The following is a 20,045-nucleotide window of genomic DNA, read 5'->3' on the forward strand; positions in this document are numbered from 1 at the left end:
CTTTTCTTTTCTTTTCTTTTCTTTTTTCTTTTAATGGTGAAGTTGCTTTTGATTTCTAAGAGACTGGAATGTCTCTGTGAAAGGAAAAGGTCTAAATACAGGAAAAAATAGGTGACATGCAAGAGTAGGAAACACCTTTTAGCTTGCTTAGGATTGTTAGGATACCTCTCATTATAACAAAGTGTAGAATAAGGCAGGCCATTGAACGTAGTCATGCCAGTGAAGTGTCTGTCTTCTACCCTGACGGTATTTTATTACCTTTCTTAATTACATATTGTAGATATGTAACCTTGGTGATTCACCCCCATTGCCCAGATGAATGGCAGGCTGCTTTGGTCTGCTATGGCAGTTAGATGGGTGCTGTTCCTCTGTGTCCTTTTCTTACCTGACAGTTCCTGTTTTCAGGTGATGGTAGCTGAATTCTCCCAAAAGCTGTGGGTTCAGGGCTGGTACCCGGTGGTGGGAAAGCTGTCTTGGACCTCCAGGAGCTGTCTGAAATTCTGCACAAATTGCATTGGTTCTGCATTGTTCATGATTTCAAGCTTTTTGTTTTGTTTTGTTTTTCCACAGAAGAACTGAGTTTGTGTTTTTGTTTGTGTTTTTTTTTTTTTTGAAGAAAACTGATTTTGTGTTTATAAAGGAGTTCTCTATCCCAAAGAAATATATTTTAACATTCACATGTCCTGTTTTATAACCTAGCCTATTGTTAGGTTATCTTAACATCTTTTCCCTTCTTACACTCAGATTAGTTATTTTCCTTTGCCTAGTCTATTATTTAAAGCTTTGTGTAAATATCACTGAGATGGCTGCTCTTTTCTCTTAGTAACTATACTTGGCATTAACAGGTCGTTTGCATAAGCAACATCTGTGTTTTTGTAAGGGCACTGCATGAGGACCTTCCCCAGATGTATTCTTGCAGTCACACAGAGCACACTTTCTAACTCAGAATGATTTGGAGCAGGGATCAGATTTTTTTAATTTTTTTTTTTACGCAGCAAAGAAAAATCAGACATAATATAATTAAATAACCTGGCTAGAACCAAGTCTGTGCCGGGCAGTGTTGATTTCTAAGACCACACCTTTTCTCTGAGAAAAACTGTATTAATGTATTTAACTGTATTAAAAGATTAATGTGACGTATGCATAGGTATTGCTGCCCATCTGCCCTGGGCATGGTGCAGAGGTTGGAAGCTGCTCTTGTGAAACCTTTGTGCAGTACAAGATATGTGCACAGTGTTCCCCAACTGTAGAGTTTCCCCAGTTTCCTTTTCTTTAATCCCACTCTTCTAAAATTCTCTTGCCATCTTTCTATCTGTGCCATAGTTTTTTTGTATTTTTTTTAAAGTTTTGAATGTCTGTTTTTTACAATTTAGTTGTTCACTGTCAGAGCTGATTGTAGTATAATGAGATAAATAATTAGGCAAGAGTGATGAGGGTGCATTGCAGCATTCAGTGAAACAGTTTAACTGTGATCACGGACTGTGGTTCTACCCTGTTGGAATGGAAACTGACCAGCGTATCTAGATTCTGATTTCCAAGGAAATCACATGGCGTAAGCACAGAATTCATTTTTGCAAAGTTGATGAATGTCTTGTTACTCAGTAAACAGCTGGGGAATCAAGGGTGGAAAAGTATCAGTTTTGATTGAAACTGGACTGACTGGGGTGCAATATTGTTTTAAATCCTCCTCCTTTCATGCTTCTTGGGCGCTGGTGGTATAGATGAGTTTTTCCTCTCTGCTTCCCTCCTCCCCCTCTAAATGCCTCTGCCTAAGAGAGAAAGCAGTATCATTTCAAGGCTGTTCAAAGCACTGGTGAATCATGAGCAGTACTGGATTGCTCCAGGAAGATGCCTGACGCTCTTGTTGTAGCAGTACAAGGCTTCAAAAACAGTGCAGACAGGGCCACTGGAGGAGGCCATCCAACACCTCCCATCAAGATATGTATCAAAAGTCTGAATATGATCAAGAAAATGTTGACCACTTGAGCAGGTCTTTATCTTGAGGGAGCACCAGCAATGGCTCAGGATTCGTTGCACCAAATATTCCTGCTTTTGTTGCTGTATTATATTTGCAAAGAACGCTAGAGGGAAGCCACATAGACAAAAATCACCATCAATCATATTGCCTTAGCTATTCTTAGAGCCAGTGAAAGCTTTGTACAGATAACTTGAGCTGCATGTCTAGTGTAGCAGTGTGTTGTCTTGGTGAACTTTGTGTACTTGACTTCAACACAGATTTTTAAATTATTTATCAACATCTGTTCTGAATTTGGTCGGAAAGTTGCTGACTGGGTGTGCACTCCTCTTTTACAAGACCCAGTAAAGTACTTAGTAAGAAATATCCCAAATAGTACTGGTTGTCCTGCATAATGAAAAACACTGAAAACAAGTTTTAGGTGTGTTTTTTGTTTTTGTTTTTGTTTTTTTTAACTGCTGATATTTTAAAAATAAATCCTGCATTAGCCAAAGGAAGCGTGTTCATACTGTTTGCAGCTTGTGAGTCTCCCAGGTTACAGCAGCAAGGCTGAGGATAGATGATGCTGCTGCATGGAGAGATGCTATGCTGGGGAAAGTTGTGGTTGTGGGTACCTTACTTGTCAGTACAGTGCAGAAGCTCTCGTGGCTGAAGACACTATCAACTCTCAGTGCTGAACTCTCGAGGCTGAAATTGGTTTTGGAGTTAGCTTGAGTCACGGGCACTGGCAGGAAAAGCATAGGATGCATGCAAGAAATGGATTGCAGGGTTATTTTTAAAATATGTATAAGAAGGTGCGTACTGCATTCTTTCAAGAACTATTTAGGATTTCTCACATACGTGAGTGGTGTATTTTGGCTTTATTATGTTTAATTACCTCAAGTATTTGGTGCTCAGTATTTGTAGAAGCTGTTTTGTTGTATTACATGTCTAGTGCTAGTGACTCCAGTATTTTTGTTTTACTGCATGTACATGTTTTTAAAATAAACGTGCAACTTTCAAAAGTCAGCTCTTTTGTTCTCTACGTGCATGACTATTATTTGAGAGGGTGGAGGGAAGTGGTGCAAATTTTATAAAACCTAAAATAAGCAACTGCCCTTCTTCCCACTCACTGCTGCCTCCAGCTTTGTGTACCCATTTGCACTTCTGCACTCTGCAATCTGACCTAGTTTCTATGCAATCCAGCAAGATGTGGAAATGTTGCTCTAAGGGAGCCTTGATCCTCCCATGATTCTATTCTGCTGGCTCCTTCTTCCAGGTCTTTCAGCATCTGCGGTCTCTTTAGGATTGTGTTTGCTTTGATGGGCTGCAGAATGATTTGTCAAAGGACCAGCAACTGTTAGAGGAGATTTTCCATTGAGCTCCCCCCTCGTTTTGGCTGGACTGTGACAGTTGCTTTGCTTCCATTGGGTCTCTTTTGTAGCTCCTTGTTGCAGCCCTGCTGCTGCATTTTGTATTTTTGTTACTAGACTGTCACTGGGTTTGCATTTTGCTGAAACTTTGTGGGAAGGTACGGGGTTGTCCTGGGCCCACGTACCACAAAATGATCTTTTTGCAGCTCTGCGTGAGAAAAAGTTGTTTGTACAAAGTAATTTAGAAGAGAGCATTTCCCAAGCACAGCACGATTTATTCAAAAGGGAAGAGAAAGGATGATAGGGAAGCTGAATATTTAGATCACTGTGATTTCTGAACAGTGGGAGTCAAACATATCACAAGAGAAATGGATTTTGGGGGTGATTTTTTTGGTACAAGTAATACAGCTTTCATACTGGTAGAGCAGAGCACCCATTTAGTAAGGATGAAATATTGTTTTATTACTCAAATACGAACTGTGATACATGTATATAACCTGTGTGAACATACATGATTTTTGCTGCAAGAGCTTCTTGTAGTGTTTGGAATTCGGAATTAAGGCAGAACATCTGCAATATCTGTAATGTGCTTTATTTGTTGGACTTCAGATATTAAACTGGGCTTCCTTTCCTAAAGTTCTCTGTACCTAAGCGAAGTATGAAATAAACACATACTTACAGGGAGGCTGAACAAATGGTTTTTAAGACTGGAGACAGCTACAGGTCCAGCTTTGTTGTATGTTGCATATTAGGAAGAATTTCTTCTCTAAAAGAGTGGAGTTCCAGTGGGTACTGGAACAGGCTACCCAGGAGCTGGTGTAGTCACCATGCCCAGAGGCCTTTAAGGAATGGGTAGATGTATTATTTAGGAACACTGTTTGATGGACAGTGTTGATGGTAGATGACCTATTGGACTAGATGATTTTAGAGACCTTTACCAATCTTTGCCAACCTTAACGATTCTATTTAGAAAAAAACTCAGTTCTCTTTCTCTCAGCTGTAAGCTGTTGCAAAAGCAGCTCTGTTCCACCACTGCATACCCATGAAATTTCTCTTACTTTGGCTTTAGTAGTTGTGTGTTTGCTTTCTGATCACAGCTGATCTGAGTCATTGTATGGGGGTGTGATTGCTAGATCAGACACACATGCACACACAAAAAAAGAAATGAGAACACATGTGAGGCATTGCAGAGGAGAACACAAATTGTTCCTTCCAGTAATAGCCATCAGCTGAGATAAGTAAAGTAGGCTGTGAATCTACATCCAGAGCAGATTAGTTTTACTTCTATTTGCTGTTGGCTTTCTAGTGTGAGTCTCGAACAAAGCTACTCAGCTGCTATGTCGTGAAGAATCATTGTTACCCTGTACTAGAGTGTGGTGTGGTAGTTTGATTTTTCTCTTGTTTCTGTTGTACTGTCATTGTAAGTATATAAATGTTAACTTTATTTTAACAAATAAACATTTTAACTTTATATTTGAGAATAATTTTTATACCTTTAACGTCTTGTATTTGGAATTTCTTTATGTTAGATCTCCAGTAATGACTTTAGAATATGAGTATATTGGTGATGAGAACCCTATAAATACACATTTGTAGAGTTTTATGGCAAGTGTGGCCTGAAGGCAGTGAGTTTCTTGTAATTAGTACTGGTGGGATTGAAGGTGCTGGCTGTTGTTGAACTTTTCTTATATATTCTGTGATAATACTTTTAAAGTTACTGCAAGTTACTAGAATTATTCCATGCATGAACACCTGCTTCAGGCAGGTGTTCCTAATTATTTTTAAACTTCATCTGGAACAGTTCAGCAACTATAGAAGAGGAGGTTAAATGTTTAAAAGTAACCTGGGGTGGCCTTCTATTTGAATTTTCCATTTATTTAGAATTGGAGATTTGGTGTAGATTTTTTCAGTTGAGATTTGAACAAAGCTACTCAGCTGACAAAAAGGCAGGCTGCACTGTGCTATGTTCTGACTGAAAGTTGGCTGTCAATGAAAGGAGAAATTGATTTAGTAAGTAATTACATCCTGTACAAATGTGAAGAAGTCTGTTAAAACAGAGATTTGGAGTCACAAATGGATGGTGGTCAATCAGATTTCAGTTTTCTAAACCTCGTTTTGTCTTATCTGCCTTCTAACTAAACTGATGATGCCAAAGCAGGTGATTGCCAAGTGATTTTATGCAAATAATATATAGGAGTGCATGGTGCTTTGCAGCTGTGAAGCAATCAGTCTGATTACATTTCAGGACAGGCTTGTTTTGCTAAAAAAAAAAACAAACATTTTTTTGAGGAGTACAATAAAATCTTTGGATTATGTGGTAAAAACTAGATGATAAAAACTGACAACACTTCTGTCTCGTGGGTCTGTGACTTGGATCCTTACTACACTTACTGTACTTACTGTACTTACATTGCCAGTCTACAAGGACTCCGCTCTGCTTCAGAGTAACAATGCAGTGTATGTTTTTAAAGTGAAATTACGTTCCCTTTAGGAATACAATGTTTTATGAAGTGTTTTATGTCTGTTTTAAAATTCTTGAAAGGAAATGCAAATTTCTAGATTTTATGAATGTGAAATGCATCTTTGTGTCTTTGTATTTCAAATGACTTTTTGAATGTGTTTTGATTCCAGAGAGAGTGCGGAAGGAGGAAGAGTGATTGTAGAAGTTGACGACAAAGTGACAACAGTCAGAAATGTAAAGGTATGCCTTTTCTTTTCTTATGCTTCTCCTTTAAGGATCCTGATGTGATGCTTTGCTGCGTTTGTTTGGCTATTGGATCATTTTGAAAGGAATACTAAGGGATACATTTAAACTAGCGTAGCTCTAGAAAGTTGTTTTTTTTCCTTTTTTTTTTTCATGGTGTCAGGGAATGTAGCATCTGACTGTTTGCTATATTTTCTTCTTATCAAAGCTACTGTGCTTTGGCTGTGGGCCATTATTCAAAGCTGTTGGTAATTTGTTTATGATTTTGCACTTATCTTACTGTTTCCAACATCTGGATGATTTCTTTCTCTGTTTCTTTCCTCCTCTCCTATTTGTACTTAGAATGTGACTGGCTTACATGAAATGGAGCAAAATGTGTTCGGCTACACTTCAGGCCTTAGTAAAAGACCAAGAGCTATTAGAATAAAATTAATGTGTCTGTCTTAGAGCTCTAGAGTCTACATACATAGGAATCAACCCTCTGTTTTAGACTCTTAAATGACTTAAAACTGCCGTATGCCTTAACTAAACTAATGGAATGGAAACCAAGTAGTTTTGTGTAGTCAAACTTCTGCCTGCTTGAAAAGCAAATAAATGAACTGTGGAATTACTGAGGTGAAGGTAGGGATTCTAAGAGATGGATGTGTTTCTTTATAGCTATGAGGAACCCAGTTATTCTAGCTGGTTGGCTCAAGAGAAATATTTCATGAGCTTTTGAAGAGAAAGACAGGGAAAAATAAAATGGATGGTCTTTGAGGTTTGTTTGTTTGTTTGTTTTACCTTTTTCTGTTATAACTTTTTGGTAATGACTGTGGGTGTTCTTTTTTTTAAAGAAGGAGAAAAAAGTTAGCTGTATGGAATGTCTCATGGATGTAAATTGTTGCAAATTATCTGTGTATTGCATTTCTTTACTGGGGCTAGCGTTGAGGTTCTGATACTTCCAGGATTTGCTTAGTTCAGTCAGCAGAAGTGCTGTTGTTCCGACTGTGAGTTACCATTGGTAAGACAACACATCTCCTGAAAATAGGACTAAAAGTAGCTTGCAGTGATCTCCCTCCTGGTCAGGTGTGAATGACTTTGCAAGACTGTATTGACAGAGCCCAAAATTCACTAGTCTCTTGAACAATTTTTCCCAAATCTTTGCACGTGTAATAAAGCTCTCCAAGAGTCAGTTGCTTTCCAGCTGCAAGCTGTCCCTAATTTTCTTGTGACGGGCTTTGGTTGCCATGGCGATGCTGCAGCAACCCCACCCCCACCAGCTGAGACTGACTCTGCAGGCAGGTGGAGGCCCACAGCTGGGAAAGTGGGTCCAGCTGAGCCGTGCGACACAACAGACTTTAAATTCTAGTTCTTAAAGAGTATCTGTGGACTCCTTGGGGCCCTGGGAAGTCAAAGCAGGCTCTGTAGGCTGGGTTGTTTGTGGGTGCAAGAGCTGACTTGTGAATGTTTTCACTCCTGATGTTTCATAATTGGTGAGTTTTTTTCAATGCATGAACTAAATTTAGACTGCTTACTGCAGTGCGTAAACTAGTATTTATACACTAATGTTTGCATTGCATATGAAGTGCATTTGCTTTGTAATTAAAAACTAAAGAAAACTTTGAAAATTAGAAAGGATGCCAAGGTTTACAAAGTACAGATTTTCTTCTGTCAGGCACATCTCCTTGAGGTGAAGGGATTTGGGGTTTTTTGTTTGGTTCTTTTGCTTTTCGTTTTTAGAAGTTGCGATAGCTTGCAATATTTTCTTCCTGTCTTTCTATTGCTGTAGAAAATTTAATTAAATAAAAGGTTACTTAATAAAAAGATCTCTGAATCAAAGCATGGTGAAGATTAAGGTGTCATGTCTAGCTGAAGGAAATTTTGATTCTTAAGATATTATGTTGAATCAAGTACAACCAAGTGAGATTTTAAATATGCATAACCTGTCAAATTCAAAGATGATTTGACATTACTTATAACACTTTATTTCGCTGTTTCTTGGCTTAAAGAAATGACAACAACAAAAAAACACCACAAAACCCTCTGAGCCTATAGTTTCATTTTCCCTGTAGATTTACAGTTAATGTTAGTCTTCAGCATTTAATGCCATTTATTCAGTAATCTGATAGACAGTATAGTCACTCCCTGGTTTGTGGTGACATCAGTGAAGAACTTTGTTTAGTCTGCTTAATTATTGTTTATTTTCTGCTTATATTATTGCATATGCTAAGGTTATGATAAAGTTATTGATTAATTCACTGGATGCATTTGTAGCATGCAGTCACAGCAAAAGATCTATTAGCTTGTCAACATGACAAAGGGGAAAAGGGAGAACAGACTTGGATTTTTAAATAGAGTGAGAAAATGGGTTTTGTTTAGCTCTTCTTGTGCCCCATTTCTGTGATGCAGTTCTATATCATTTCTCAGCTTCACTGAGATGTATAAAAAGGATTATACGGCTTCTCTCTTCATACGGATGTTGTGGAGACTCTCAATTGTATTTAAGCTGAAGAATCTAACTTATGGAAAACATACCCTTGAGCGAAAATTTCTCAGCAGGTTTGTCATGGACATCCCTGCTTCCCCACTCTGTGAATCAAAGGAAAATGAACAAAAAGAATTAACTGTTTGTTGTTCCTTTTCCACAATGCAGATCCTGTTAGTTCTAAAATGCTTGCTTTTTATTCTACTTTGGAGTGAAGTCTGACTTTTTCCTTCTGTTGTCAGATTGACAGTAGGCCTGATGGTACTTGGGACTCAAGAGAAAAGACTGTGGCCTTCAGCTTTGACTATTGCTACTGGTCAGTTGATCCTGAAGATCCGAAGTATGCATCTCAGGAAATGGTAAGTGATGCTGTTCTTTGTATTTGTATTTCCACTCTGTTTTGTCCTTTTCTATTCATATCTACAGAAAGAGATTGTGAAGCTAGGTAAGAAAACTCTATCTACCCCCATCTTTTTCTTATGTTGTTTGTAATGCTATAGTACATAATTTGCGATACCCTTGTTTGCAAACAAATTTTTACTTTCATTAGATGCCATTAGATTGATAAAAATCATTTATTGTGATGAACTAAGGATGCTAGCTCAGTTATGAAGGGATCAGATTCTAGTATAAAAAAGCTATAAAATTAAAAGAAAAGCTTCAAAGTGATTCTGATCAGGAATTAAGTAATCACATATTTAAACAGTGGTAGTAAATTTTATTTGTAGTGTGTTGTTTTGAGCACCTCTTTTTGCTCAACCATTAGGAATTCTGTAACTGAGTGGGGCTTGATAGATTAAGATTTCAGTAGTGAGATATGTTAAGATTTGCTTGTTTAGTTTAAAAAAAAAAAATAAAAATGCTGTGTTATTAAATCTACTATAAACAACATGCATGGTAAAGCTGTTTAAAGATAAATGTATATACAGGGAAATATATGTCAGCATTATAGTGAGATTTTACAGCTTTTCTGTCTTCAGAATTGTTTGTTCTTTCCCTTTCTTTCCAGCACAGTTGTTCCCAATATTCTAAACTATGTAATTTTGTTGTTTTTCCTTCAGCTTTTTACAGAAAGTATCACTAAAGACTGAACTAGTTCTGTGAATTTCTTATTTCTGGTGACAGTGAACCCAGGACTGTTTTAATAGAGTATCTGGAAAAACTATCAGATTTGGTAGTTATCAGAATGATTGGTCAAATTCCTAACTTTTCCAGATTTCCTGCTTGGTGCTGTAGGGTGGAAGAGATTTTAGGAATTCAGGAAGTGTGCATGTAGTGTTTAAAAAAGGAAATCTTCTCTCTAAAGTACACAGTAGAAGATAAACTTCCACTTGAGGGATTACAAATGACAAATCTTTAAGTGTTGAACTGTTTTTTGTTGTTGTTTCTGTACTCCCCCCCCCTCCACGTCCCCAAATGTTTTCTTACTTGCATATTTGGATGTTGTCTTCTTTGTAAGTTTCTCTCATAGTGTAAGTGTGCCACTTAATGCTCTTGACAATACAATTATGTTTCTAGCTGGAATGATTTAGCAAATGGGATGTTGGTAAATACAATCTGTCAAGTCAGTTTTCTCTCCACTCAGTATGAAAAGAGATCGCAACTGCCAAGTGGGAAACAAATATTGGATAGAAAGTGGATTTTTTGTTGTTATAAAATACAAGTGCAACTCAAAAAAGATGTAAAATTGAATAAGCAGGTATTTAAAAAGCTTTGTGTTATCGTACAACACAGTTTTATCCAATAAAAATGCTGAAGGGGAAATACAAATTTACTGGCCATAGAAAATTAAGCAAGTGAGCAGTAGTTGACTTACTTGTGACATAGTTGTTGAATGCACCTGCTGCTGGCCAAAAGGATATCCAGTGCTGCTTCATGTAACTGTTGAGTTACTGAGCCTTGGACAGACCTGTTTTGTGTGTTAGGAAGTGTTTGAAGATAGACTGTTGCTTTGAGAAAGGCCTAGAGTCATGACTGAGTTTCTTGGCTGTTTATCTAAAGTTGTCTTGGTGAATTTAGGATGCCATAATGTCATTTAGAAAAGGACTGATGGAGTACTGCAATCTTACCGTGCCTTTCTGCATTTATCTTGCCATCTTACGCTGTAAGAATGAAGCTTATTGTATTAATTCCATATTTTGCATCAGTGCTTCAATGCTGAGTTTGAAGTTTCTAAGTTTCCTTACAGCAATGGCAGCCAAAGGAGATTCAGTAATGTTTTCATCCAATAAAAGCTTTCTTTCATGAGCTGACCTTGGATTAGTTTTTCCTTGAAGATATCCTGCCAACTGTTATCATACGTGGTTGGTGTATTGGTTGAGGATGAAAAACAGATTGAAGTATGTGCCTTCAGGTTCATTTTTGTAGAAAACTGCCTGATAGTGAAGTGTCCTTTTCTTGTCCTCTGGACTGATGTATAAAAATAAAGTCATGGCAATTCTTTTGTTTTATTGTCACAGTCTGTAACAACTGCAGTAGATGGACTGTAAATCATAGTTGAAAATATGATTTTTAAAGATACAAGTCTGCTTCTCTGATTGCTTCTAGTTTCATCTGGATGTTAACGTTATTGATTTCAGACTCTGGTTCCTTGCATTCCTGAATATGACTACACAAACTGTATTTTATTCCCTGTATATTTTGATCATATACTTTACACACTCAAGCCAGATTTCAGTCACACATCTGTAAGTGTTCTCAAATGCTGTGATAAGAAGTTCAAATCCATGTTTAAAAAAAAAAAAGCTTTCTCTACTGCCTGTGTTCCACTTATGTTTGCCAAAATGTAGATACATGTTGTCCATTTTATTTCTTCTAATACGTTGATATTAATGTTTCTTTACTTGACTGGGAGGAGGGGAATAAGGTTAATTTTCCACTTTAGTTTGGGGAGAGCAGACCTTGTAATACAGTGGAATGAACAGGAACCTAAATGAATTAGTAATGCCCATGTGACAGACTGTATGCCTTTGTTTTTAATCTTTTTTTAGTAACTCTGCAACTGGAAGTCCTTTTCCCTTCAACAAGTTAAACCAGAGTCATAAATACAAATTATTTTTAGGAAATGTTATTGTCTATGTGCTTCTTTACTGAATTTTAAAAGTAATTCTTACTTTAGATGATATGCATGTTTTCCTGATTAGTATTATATAAGGATGGTAAACCTTCTCATATCGGAAAAGAGAAAAGACTTACTTATTTTAAAATAAAAAGAAACCTGTTTTTTGTCTACTGAAAGGGTATCCTATCTATTTCTCAAACATCAGTAGTGATATTTTAGAGACAACCTATTGGATAGTGTTTGTTTTCAGAAGGACGTTTCAGGTGCAAGTGGATGTCTGAAAATTGTGCTCTCATTCAAAATGTTTGAGAAACCAGATGTGAGTCGGGGGTCTGTTTTCCTTGTTTCACCACAGTTAGGAGAGAAATATGAATGTACTGTGTTTCTAACGATGTGCTAAATCCTTCAGTGCCCAGTGGGGTAAATCTGATGCTTCGGATACGGTGTCATAAAGTTGTGTGGAAGCAGAGAAAGGGCGGGTAAGGCATAAGAATAAACTGAGCACAGGAACAGAATGTTGAATGGAATAAGAAGCAAAAGGAAATGGAAAGATGTTAAGCATCTGACTGCAAAAGGTTATGCGTGTTTTTTCTGGTCTTACTTCTGCAATGTATTACATTCATTTTCTGTGGATATTACCCATGGAATAGTTATTCCAAACCTTCACTGTCCAGGTGTTGGCTTTTTTGGTAATTGTTTTCTTTATTCTCCACTCAACAGCAAGCAAATATGAAAAGAGCTGAGAAGCTGTAATATTTCTGTCCGTGTTTCTTCTGCCCTTTTTGAGATGTATTGTTCCTTTTTCTTTTTGCCTTTATGCCACAAGAACTAGTTCGGTTTCGCAATAGAAGGGTGCTGGATGTCTGCACCTGGGCTTCCCCATTTGCATCTGATGAAGTGCTGTTTCACAGTGTCTCGCTGCATTGCAGTACTAAGCCTTTTTGGAAGGTGAATTTGGCATTGTACAAAGCCCGCTTTAATGGAGAAGATATCTGTAAGAGTTTTTCTTCCTTCCCACTTCTTCCACAGATGTCTTCAGGAAGTTTAGGATTATTTTCCAAAGGAAATTCATTTCTCAGGCAATTGCGTAATTATGGGATTATCCTTTAGTAGAGATTCATGACATACTTCTATTTAGCAATTAAAAGTGCTGCAAGCCTGTAAGATAGGAATACTGTTTGATAATATTGTAGTTATATTTGATGTTGTGGTGATATTTGATTAGGATTATAATTTTCAGTCTAATAATCAGGCAGATTCAGACTTGCTGATTCAATGTGGTGGCTGAATATCACAGTATGTAGGTGCTTTGAAACCTCTGTAGTTATCCCACAAACAAACATCTAAATGTATGCTTATCTGAACTTAATAGTGCAAAGACTTAAACAAAATCTTAAGAATATTCGTGCACAACTATAGAAACCCATACAAGCATTGAGTATTCTTGTAGTTGGTTATTATAACTTCAGTCTTCGGCTTCCCTCCAGCCTCCTACCCATCCGGTTATTGTGTATCTGCAGTAATTGTGGTGGGCAGACCGAGCAACAGGATGTAAAAGCAGGTATTTACACACAGCAGTTGCCATAGATAATACATGTAGTAATCTGTTCCTTTTGATAAGAGGAGTACATCGCATGACTAATAAAGCATGACTGGTAGTGATGGTCAAATCCAGAAAAGTGTTTAAGTGCCTGCCTTGCTTGGATTTCAGTGGGATCCAAATCTCTGACTGGGTTTCTTTGGAACACTTTTCATAGATCTAAAGTTTAAGTTGTGTGCCTTAGTTACTAGCTAAACAGAGATTTATAATATAAGGAATTCAATAGCATACCTTTGCTTCATGCACACTTCATGTCAGATGCCATTTTACGAGACTGCCCTTCTGCTGCCATCTGTTGCAGCAATGAAATGTGATGGGATATTGGTGGGAAGGTTCAACCCCTACTGCCATAGCACCAACATCTGTCTCTGATGTTATGGGCCAACATAATAATATAGGAGGCATGACTTTTGGATCAGCCCTCGTACAGTTACTGAGGAAAAAGCAGTAATGGTATTTTAGAAAAAAAAGTCCTACTGCAAATATCAGTAGCTGCTCCAAAGTTCTTGACTTTCTGTTTTCTCTCCCTCACATCTCGTAAGCAGTGGCTTACTGTTGTAACTATGAATTACTGATATAGCTGTGAGCTGAAAGAATAACTCATTCATTTTTGTGTTGTTTATTTCTGAACTCGATGTATCAAGTGATAGGGGATCTCTCTGCTTGCCTGTCCAATGCACATGTATGCTAGGAAGAACTCCTAATCAGACATATCTTTAGCTTCACTGTGCAATGATTTCTATCAGTGTTTACAAATATTTTCATTGTAATTTCATTTATAATTATATTTTCATTAGGAAGATTGGTTTTTAATCTGTGCTGTAAGTATGGAAATGGTGGCTATCAAGGGCAGCTTCTCTAACTGGACGCACATGATGTGTGAAGACAGATTTTTTCCATTTCTTCTTATTTGTATTTGAAGTGTCATAATTGTTTTCACATTTGGCTTCTCATTGTATTTGTGTGTGGTTGTCTTTTCTTTTTTTCTTAATACTGGTTTCAGCTAAGGAATGTAGCTATGGAAAGGGATGGAAGGGCAAATGATTTTCTTATATCTCTGTTAGAGTGTAACTGAAAAGCAACCTGAAGGTGAAGCTGATATGTTTGTTTTAATATGCAGCATCCTCAGTGCAGCATTCTGTTTCTTGGTTTGTTAAGAATGGGAGGAGGCAGGAATGTTTGGTTTTTCTCTGTTAGTTGAAAAAGCTTTAAAAGGTTATACAAGAGCATTGTTTAGAACCAAAATATTACAACATACTTTCTAGATCTTCATGAGATACACTGACTGTACTTACAGCTTGGTAGTTTGTTTAATGCAAGAACTCAGATTGAGGAACCTTTCCATTTTCAGATGAGTCTGTGGCATTCCCATGCCTCCACGTATTTCTTGTGATATTCAAGTTGTTAGTTGCAAATCTGTTCCCTGATATATGTGCTTTATTACATTAAAATTCTTTAGAATTAAGTGCTGACTTTTATATTTCTGTAATCCTTCAGTTTGTTCTCTTTTCATCCTTCCCCCATCCCCCTTCCTCCTTATAATGCTGGGGAGAGGTGGGAGGCAGCAGTGGGTGTAAGAGGCATTTTCATATGAATTATTTGAAAAGCAGTAAACATTCCATCTGCAACTTTCTTTTTTCTCCAACCCAGAATGAGATAGAAGTGGAAAGGAGAATGTACTGTAAGAAAATGGCTTTTTGGGATTGTGATGAAGGCAGGGAAACCACTGTCAGTGCAGGTTATTATGTATCTTCGACGAGCAGCACAGCTGCTGTGTTCAGTTCACGATCAGATGAAGTCATTCTTTCTTGCTATGACCAGGATTTCTTTCCTCTGAAGAAAACTGATGTGGTATTCATAGCTAATATTTGTAAACTTCAAAGCAAGCATTACTGAAAGACAAAAATTGAATGGATTTTCAATTTACCACAGATAACATTGATTTTATTTTTTGTCTTTCATATACACTACCTATTTAGATTTAAATAAATAAGGTATTCAGTTAATTGCAAGAAGTAACTATGTTGCATGTGCATTCGTATGCAATTATAATTTAATACAGCTGTATTTGAAAGGTGAGGGAAATATTCAATACTACCAAAAAAAAATAAAAAAACCACCCACAAAAACAAACAAAACCAACCTGTTTGAAACAATGAAATTCAACTTCACCCGGATGTTAGATGTGTTAGTACTTATACCCACTCACTCATTTTTTCCTTACAGGCACGGGATACATGGTGCACTTCATTTGCAATAGGCAAGCTATATAATTCACCAAACAATATCGGAAGGAACTGTAACTATATTCAGCAGCCTAGGAGAAGAATAGTAAATTCTTGGTGTTGCCAGGTGCTGTGCATCTTGCAGTGAACCTGCACCATCGCAGCTGCAGTTCTTCCGTAATCACTGTGATTTCTACATGTCTTGGAAATGAAGGCAAAAACTTTGCGCTGATGACCTGCAAACTATCTGAAGTTGCTTGTCAGCATATCGTTATTATAAAGGATTTTTCCTTTTTATTTTTATATAGATGTGACGTTTCTCTTTGCAGTCCCTGAGATGTATTTTTCAGACCTGAAAGGTTTTTATGTTGATCTGTCACATAGGATGGGGCACGTACTTCTTAGACTAGACTGCCTCTTCTCTCCAAGAAAATCCACCAGGAGCACTGTAACACACACAGTATTGATGATGCAGCACAGGAATACAAAGATGTGTTGTGTGTGTGAAGGAGAGGCATGTCTCAAAGTCCAGAATGGAAAACACTTGGAATAACATTAGAGCAGGTGTTAATGTTAAATTTAATAGCTGTAATTTCAGTTGTGATTCAGCGCCATGGGAAAATAATCCACTTAACCAAGGGCCAGTTCAAATGTCCATTCCTAAACTTATTATTCTGCAACTATTTCACATGACAGCGATATAGCCTGGCAAGATGTACTTCAAAATATATTCCTTAGCCTAAGATACTGAAACATCATCATCCGTGTTTCAGCTAAGAATGTCCTGACTTTAAAACACAGAGGTTATGCTTTTAAACAGCGAGAATTTATCCAGAATAGTATGTAAATCTGGGGAGAAGGAAATCTAACTAGCATTCAGAATTCTTTTTTATGTTTTAAGGCTATAGTTAATTTTTCTACACTGAATTACTTTTATTCATTTTAATTCTTATGCAATTTAGGAACATTGCTAACAAAATCTGTGTAGCAGAAAAAGCACAACTGAACAGTGATGTTAATTTGCTTTTCACAAGCGAGCTCTCAAGGGCATACTTTCTGCTGATTAAAAACAAAGCTGAATTGGGAGTCAACATGCAGGTGCTCAGATCCAGCCAAAAGGATGATTCATTTGGTTTGTCTTCAAGGAGGCATGCTTATCTCTCTGAGGCATATCTTAATTAACTGGGAAGTATAAAAGTTAACTCCTAGTAAAGAAAAATAGAGCAAACAACAAAAAAAAACAAAAAAGAGAGAAAGGAAAAGGCTGTTTTTTGTTATATTATAATGGAACAGTTGCTATTCATACCCAACACTTTAATAAACAGTCATACAGGACTATTTACAGGCACGACATCATTTAATTTTTCAAGCATTAGCTATTTATGCTTGCAAGTCCAATCTCATGGCTGGAACATGTCAGAAACGTGGCACATTTTCAGGAGTAAACAAAATGGCTGTGTTGATCTTGATCACAGCTGCTGCATAAATGTATCTCACTATTCAGTGCTAGCTTAAGCCTGCCCAATAAAATCTTTCATAAGCCAGCTGCTTGTTAAAAACAAAAAGCTCCCAAACCTGTCCCAGTCTCCCTCTAAAAGTCTATCAGCCCTCCAATCCAGTGCTTACACAACCCTCAGACCAGTATGTTCTTAGAGATTTGGTTAAAGCTCTGCTAATTTTCCCGTAGCTTTGGTTGCCAAAGGACTAATCTTACTGTGAAGTCATTCACACAACATTACTAACAGATTGGTGAAAAAACACTGGTCTTCATTTCAGAATAGAAACAGCAGAAATGTAATTTTTTCGTGCATGCAAGAAAAACTGTGGCAGGCGCTTAAACACAAGAGAATTGAAATTGTGAACGTTCATTTCCAAGTGAGGAAGAACAACCAACCAACAGTTTATCTATATAACAGATTAAATAATAATTTAAAAAATCATTGTGATAGGTTTTTTGTTGATGTTTGTTTTTAGAAAAGAAAAATAAATTCCTTCCACATAACCATGTGCTGGCAAGTGAATTCAGAAGGCTTTTGCTTTCACGTGCAAGACATCTGGAAATCACAATGATTAGAGAAAAACTGATGGGTTCACTGCAAGATGCATGACAACTGGCAATGCCAAGAACTCACTATTCTCTTCTGAGATTGTGCATTTTTACTGATCTTTCTAATACTGTTTAGTGAATTATACTGCTTGCCTGTTGGAAAGGATGCACTCTGTATATCTAGTGTCTGTCAAGAAAACTGAGTGTAAATGTTAACAGCATTTGCTTTGAAGAGACATCTTATCTTGTGTTAGTTTATATTAAGTTTCTGTTCTGGTAGCAGCAAATGGATTTGAGTAACTGCTGATATACTTAGAAATAGATAATTCTGAGGGAGGGCTAGAACCAAGATGTTGAAAGCTTCATGGATCATACTATGTTAGTCTCTTTGTGAAGGAGTGAGGTCTCCTAATGGACTTGAAAAGCCAAAGACCAAGGAAAAATTATCTACCCAGCTGAGCAATGATTCCCAGTCTTTTGAAGCAAGCCCTGTCACATCAGAGCTGTCCATGACCTAGGCTGCTGGACTCGCTTTACTGTGCGACCAACCAGTCTGACCTCAGCACTTTGGAGTATGATCAGGAGGTATTCCTTTTATAGTGCCCTGGAAACACAAGTTCCCTACAATTTCTCTCTGAAGTGCTAGAAAGCATATCTTCAGCTGTGAACGTTGTGCCCCGTGTGATTTTTCTTGCCTCCTGTGGGCCTTGGTCTTCTGTAGTCCCTCTCATGAAGCCTCTCCAGGACCCTTCTCTGTATAGGTAATGTCATTTCCAAAGGTGACAGTGGGGTTATCTTGCACCAGACACGTCAATTGTGATGTCCTCAGTGATACTACTGTAAAGTCATTTTCCTTGCCTGTCTATCTTGTTTTGATGCTCTTAGTTGTGTTCCTTTTTCTTAATGACTGAAGATAATGGCCAGAGTAGTTTATGAGTGGCTGATATTTTTTTCTTTATTGCTGCATTTTACAATCTCTTTGCTGATACAAAGAAAGTTCCACATCAAAATGTGTTTCTGACTTTGCTGACTTTTTCAGTAGCTAAACAGAATGTAGGACCTTCTTGCTTTTATCCTTTTTTGTGTGTGTGTTTTTACAACCAAGAGCTATTTAAGAGCTGCTTTGAAATAGAAAAATAAAAAATAATATGTATCATGTTTAGAGTCCGGAGGGATAGTCAATACGAATTTATTACTGAAGCATTGATGTTTTGCTTGTATTGCAAAGCTCTTGTTCTTAAGAACTTTCTGTGCTTAAGCAGCTTTTGTTGTTTTTAACTTAAACTCCAATTCAGCAGAAACTTGTCATTACCTTAAAGACATTTTTTAGTCTGAAATCTCAGAAATTTTGAAGGGTTATAGAAACTTGCTTCCAGCTCCTCACGTTGTTCTCCTTTGCCTCATTCCTATTACTTGATATTGCTTGGTACAGCACACTTTTATTGTCTCTCATTCTACTGCATTTAATTTGCATAATTGTATTGCTCACTACAGTATGCAGAACGTAACCTTTTTCTACTCCATCTATTATCATTGTAAGTGGCTTTCTACAACTAAATGTAATTGTCACGATGGAGAGCAAAAGATATCACAAGGTTGTGTTTAACTCCTCATTTTATTAACATAGAGTTGATGTACTTTTATTCATAACACCTTTACAAATAAACTAAGTTCAGATGGATGTCAGGGAATATTCACTGAGCCCCACAGCTTGATCACCTACACTACTGTATCAAAGGAGCAGTTCCTGCTTCTGTTTGGGCTGGGATAGCCAGCACTTCTCACTATAGCTTCTGGGCACAGCTGAGGAACTGGCAGGGCCATGTCCATTCCCAACAGGAACTCTGTGGCCATTTACACTGGCACTGCAACTGACCACTCCTTGCGGGGTAGGAAATAGTCAACAGTGTGCGTGCAGCTGTGGTTGGAAGTGAAGAATTCTGCTCCCAGCAGAGGGATTAGATCTTGAGATTCAGTTTTGGGGGCTGGAATTTTTACATGCTATTTAATACCTCTGCTTAATGGTGTGTACAAAGCACCAATAACCCTTTTTTAATATGCTGTCCGTTATGTCTGGCAGTGTGTGTGTGCACTGTGACATTGTCCTGGGGTTTTGATACACTTAGGACTGGTTCTGAATAGGGAGCTATTTCTTTCACCTTCTGCTATACGCTGTAGTTTCTTTCATATATGTATTCACTAATTCAGGCACTTGACTTGTGATGGATCTTCTATCTGATTGCAGAACGTGGGAACATGTTCTTCACCACATCCATATTGTGTCAGAGATCCCTGAAATTTTCTATAATGTTTTATATCTTCCTTTTGCATTGTTCTTTTCTTCTGCTTGATTGTTTTTGTTTTTTTTCTGCTCTACAGATAGAAAAGTACTTCTCATTCCTCTTGCCAAGGGGGAAGTAGGCATAGGAGGCAGAAAAGAGAGACAAAACAAAAATAGAACCTAATTAACAGATTTGAGGTAGTAACTGCAGCTATTTTAAATACATTTTTAAACATTTAAGAAACATTAATAAGACCTACAAGGTTAGGCAAGACACAGGTAACTTGTCACTTGAAGGAAAGAGAATGTTCCTTTTTTTTTCTTTTTTTTTTTTTT

The 20,045-nt window shown here is 37.3% G+C and overlaps 1 protein-coding gene across 1 annotated transcript in view; it reads left to right on the forward strand.

The window, feature by feature from the left end:
• Nucleotides 1–20,045, forward strand: part of STARD9 (StAR related lipid transfer domain containing 9) — a 96,433-nt gene that overhangs the window by 4,690 nt on the left and 71,698 nt on the right. The window contains 2 exon segments of the mRNA XM_031553545.1: nucleotides 5,959–6,028; nucleotides 8,738–8,854. Of these exon segments, the coding sequence (XP_031409405.1) occupies nucleotides 5,959–6,028; nucleotides 8,738–8,854 (187 nt within the window).

The sequence above is a fragment of the Meleagris gallopavo genome, chromosome 5, assembly GCF_000146605.3.
Source record: "Meleagris gallopavo isolate NT-WF06-2002-E0010 breed Aviagen turkey brand Nicholas breeding stock chromosome 5, Turkey_5.1, whole genome shotgun sequence".
Taxonomy (NCBI): domain Eukaryota; kingdom Metazoa; phylum Chordata; class Aves; order Galliformes; family Phasianidae; genus Meleagris; species Meleagris gallopavo.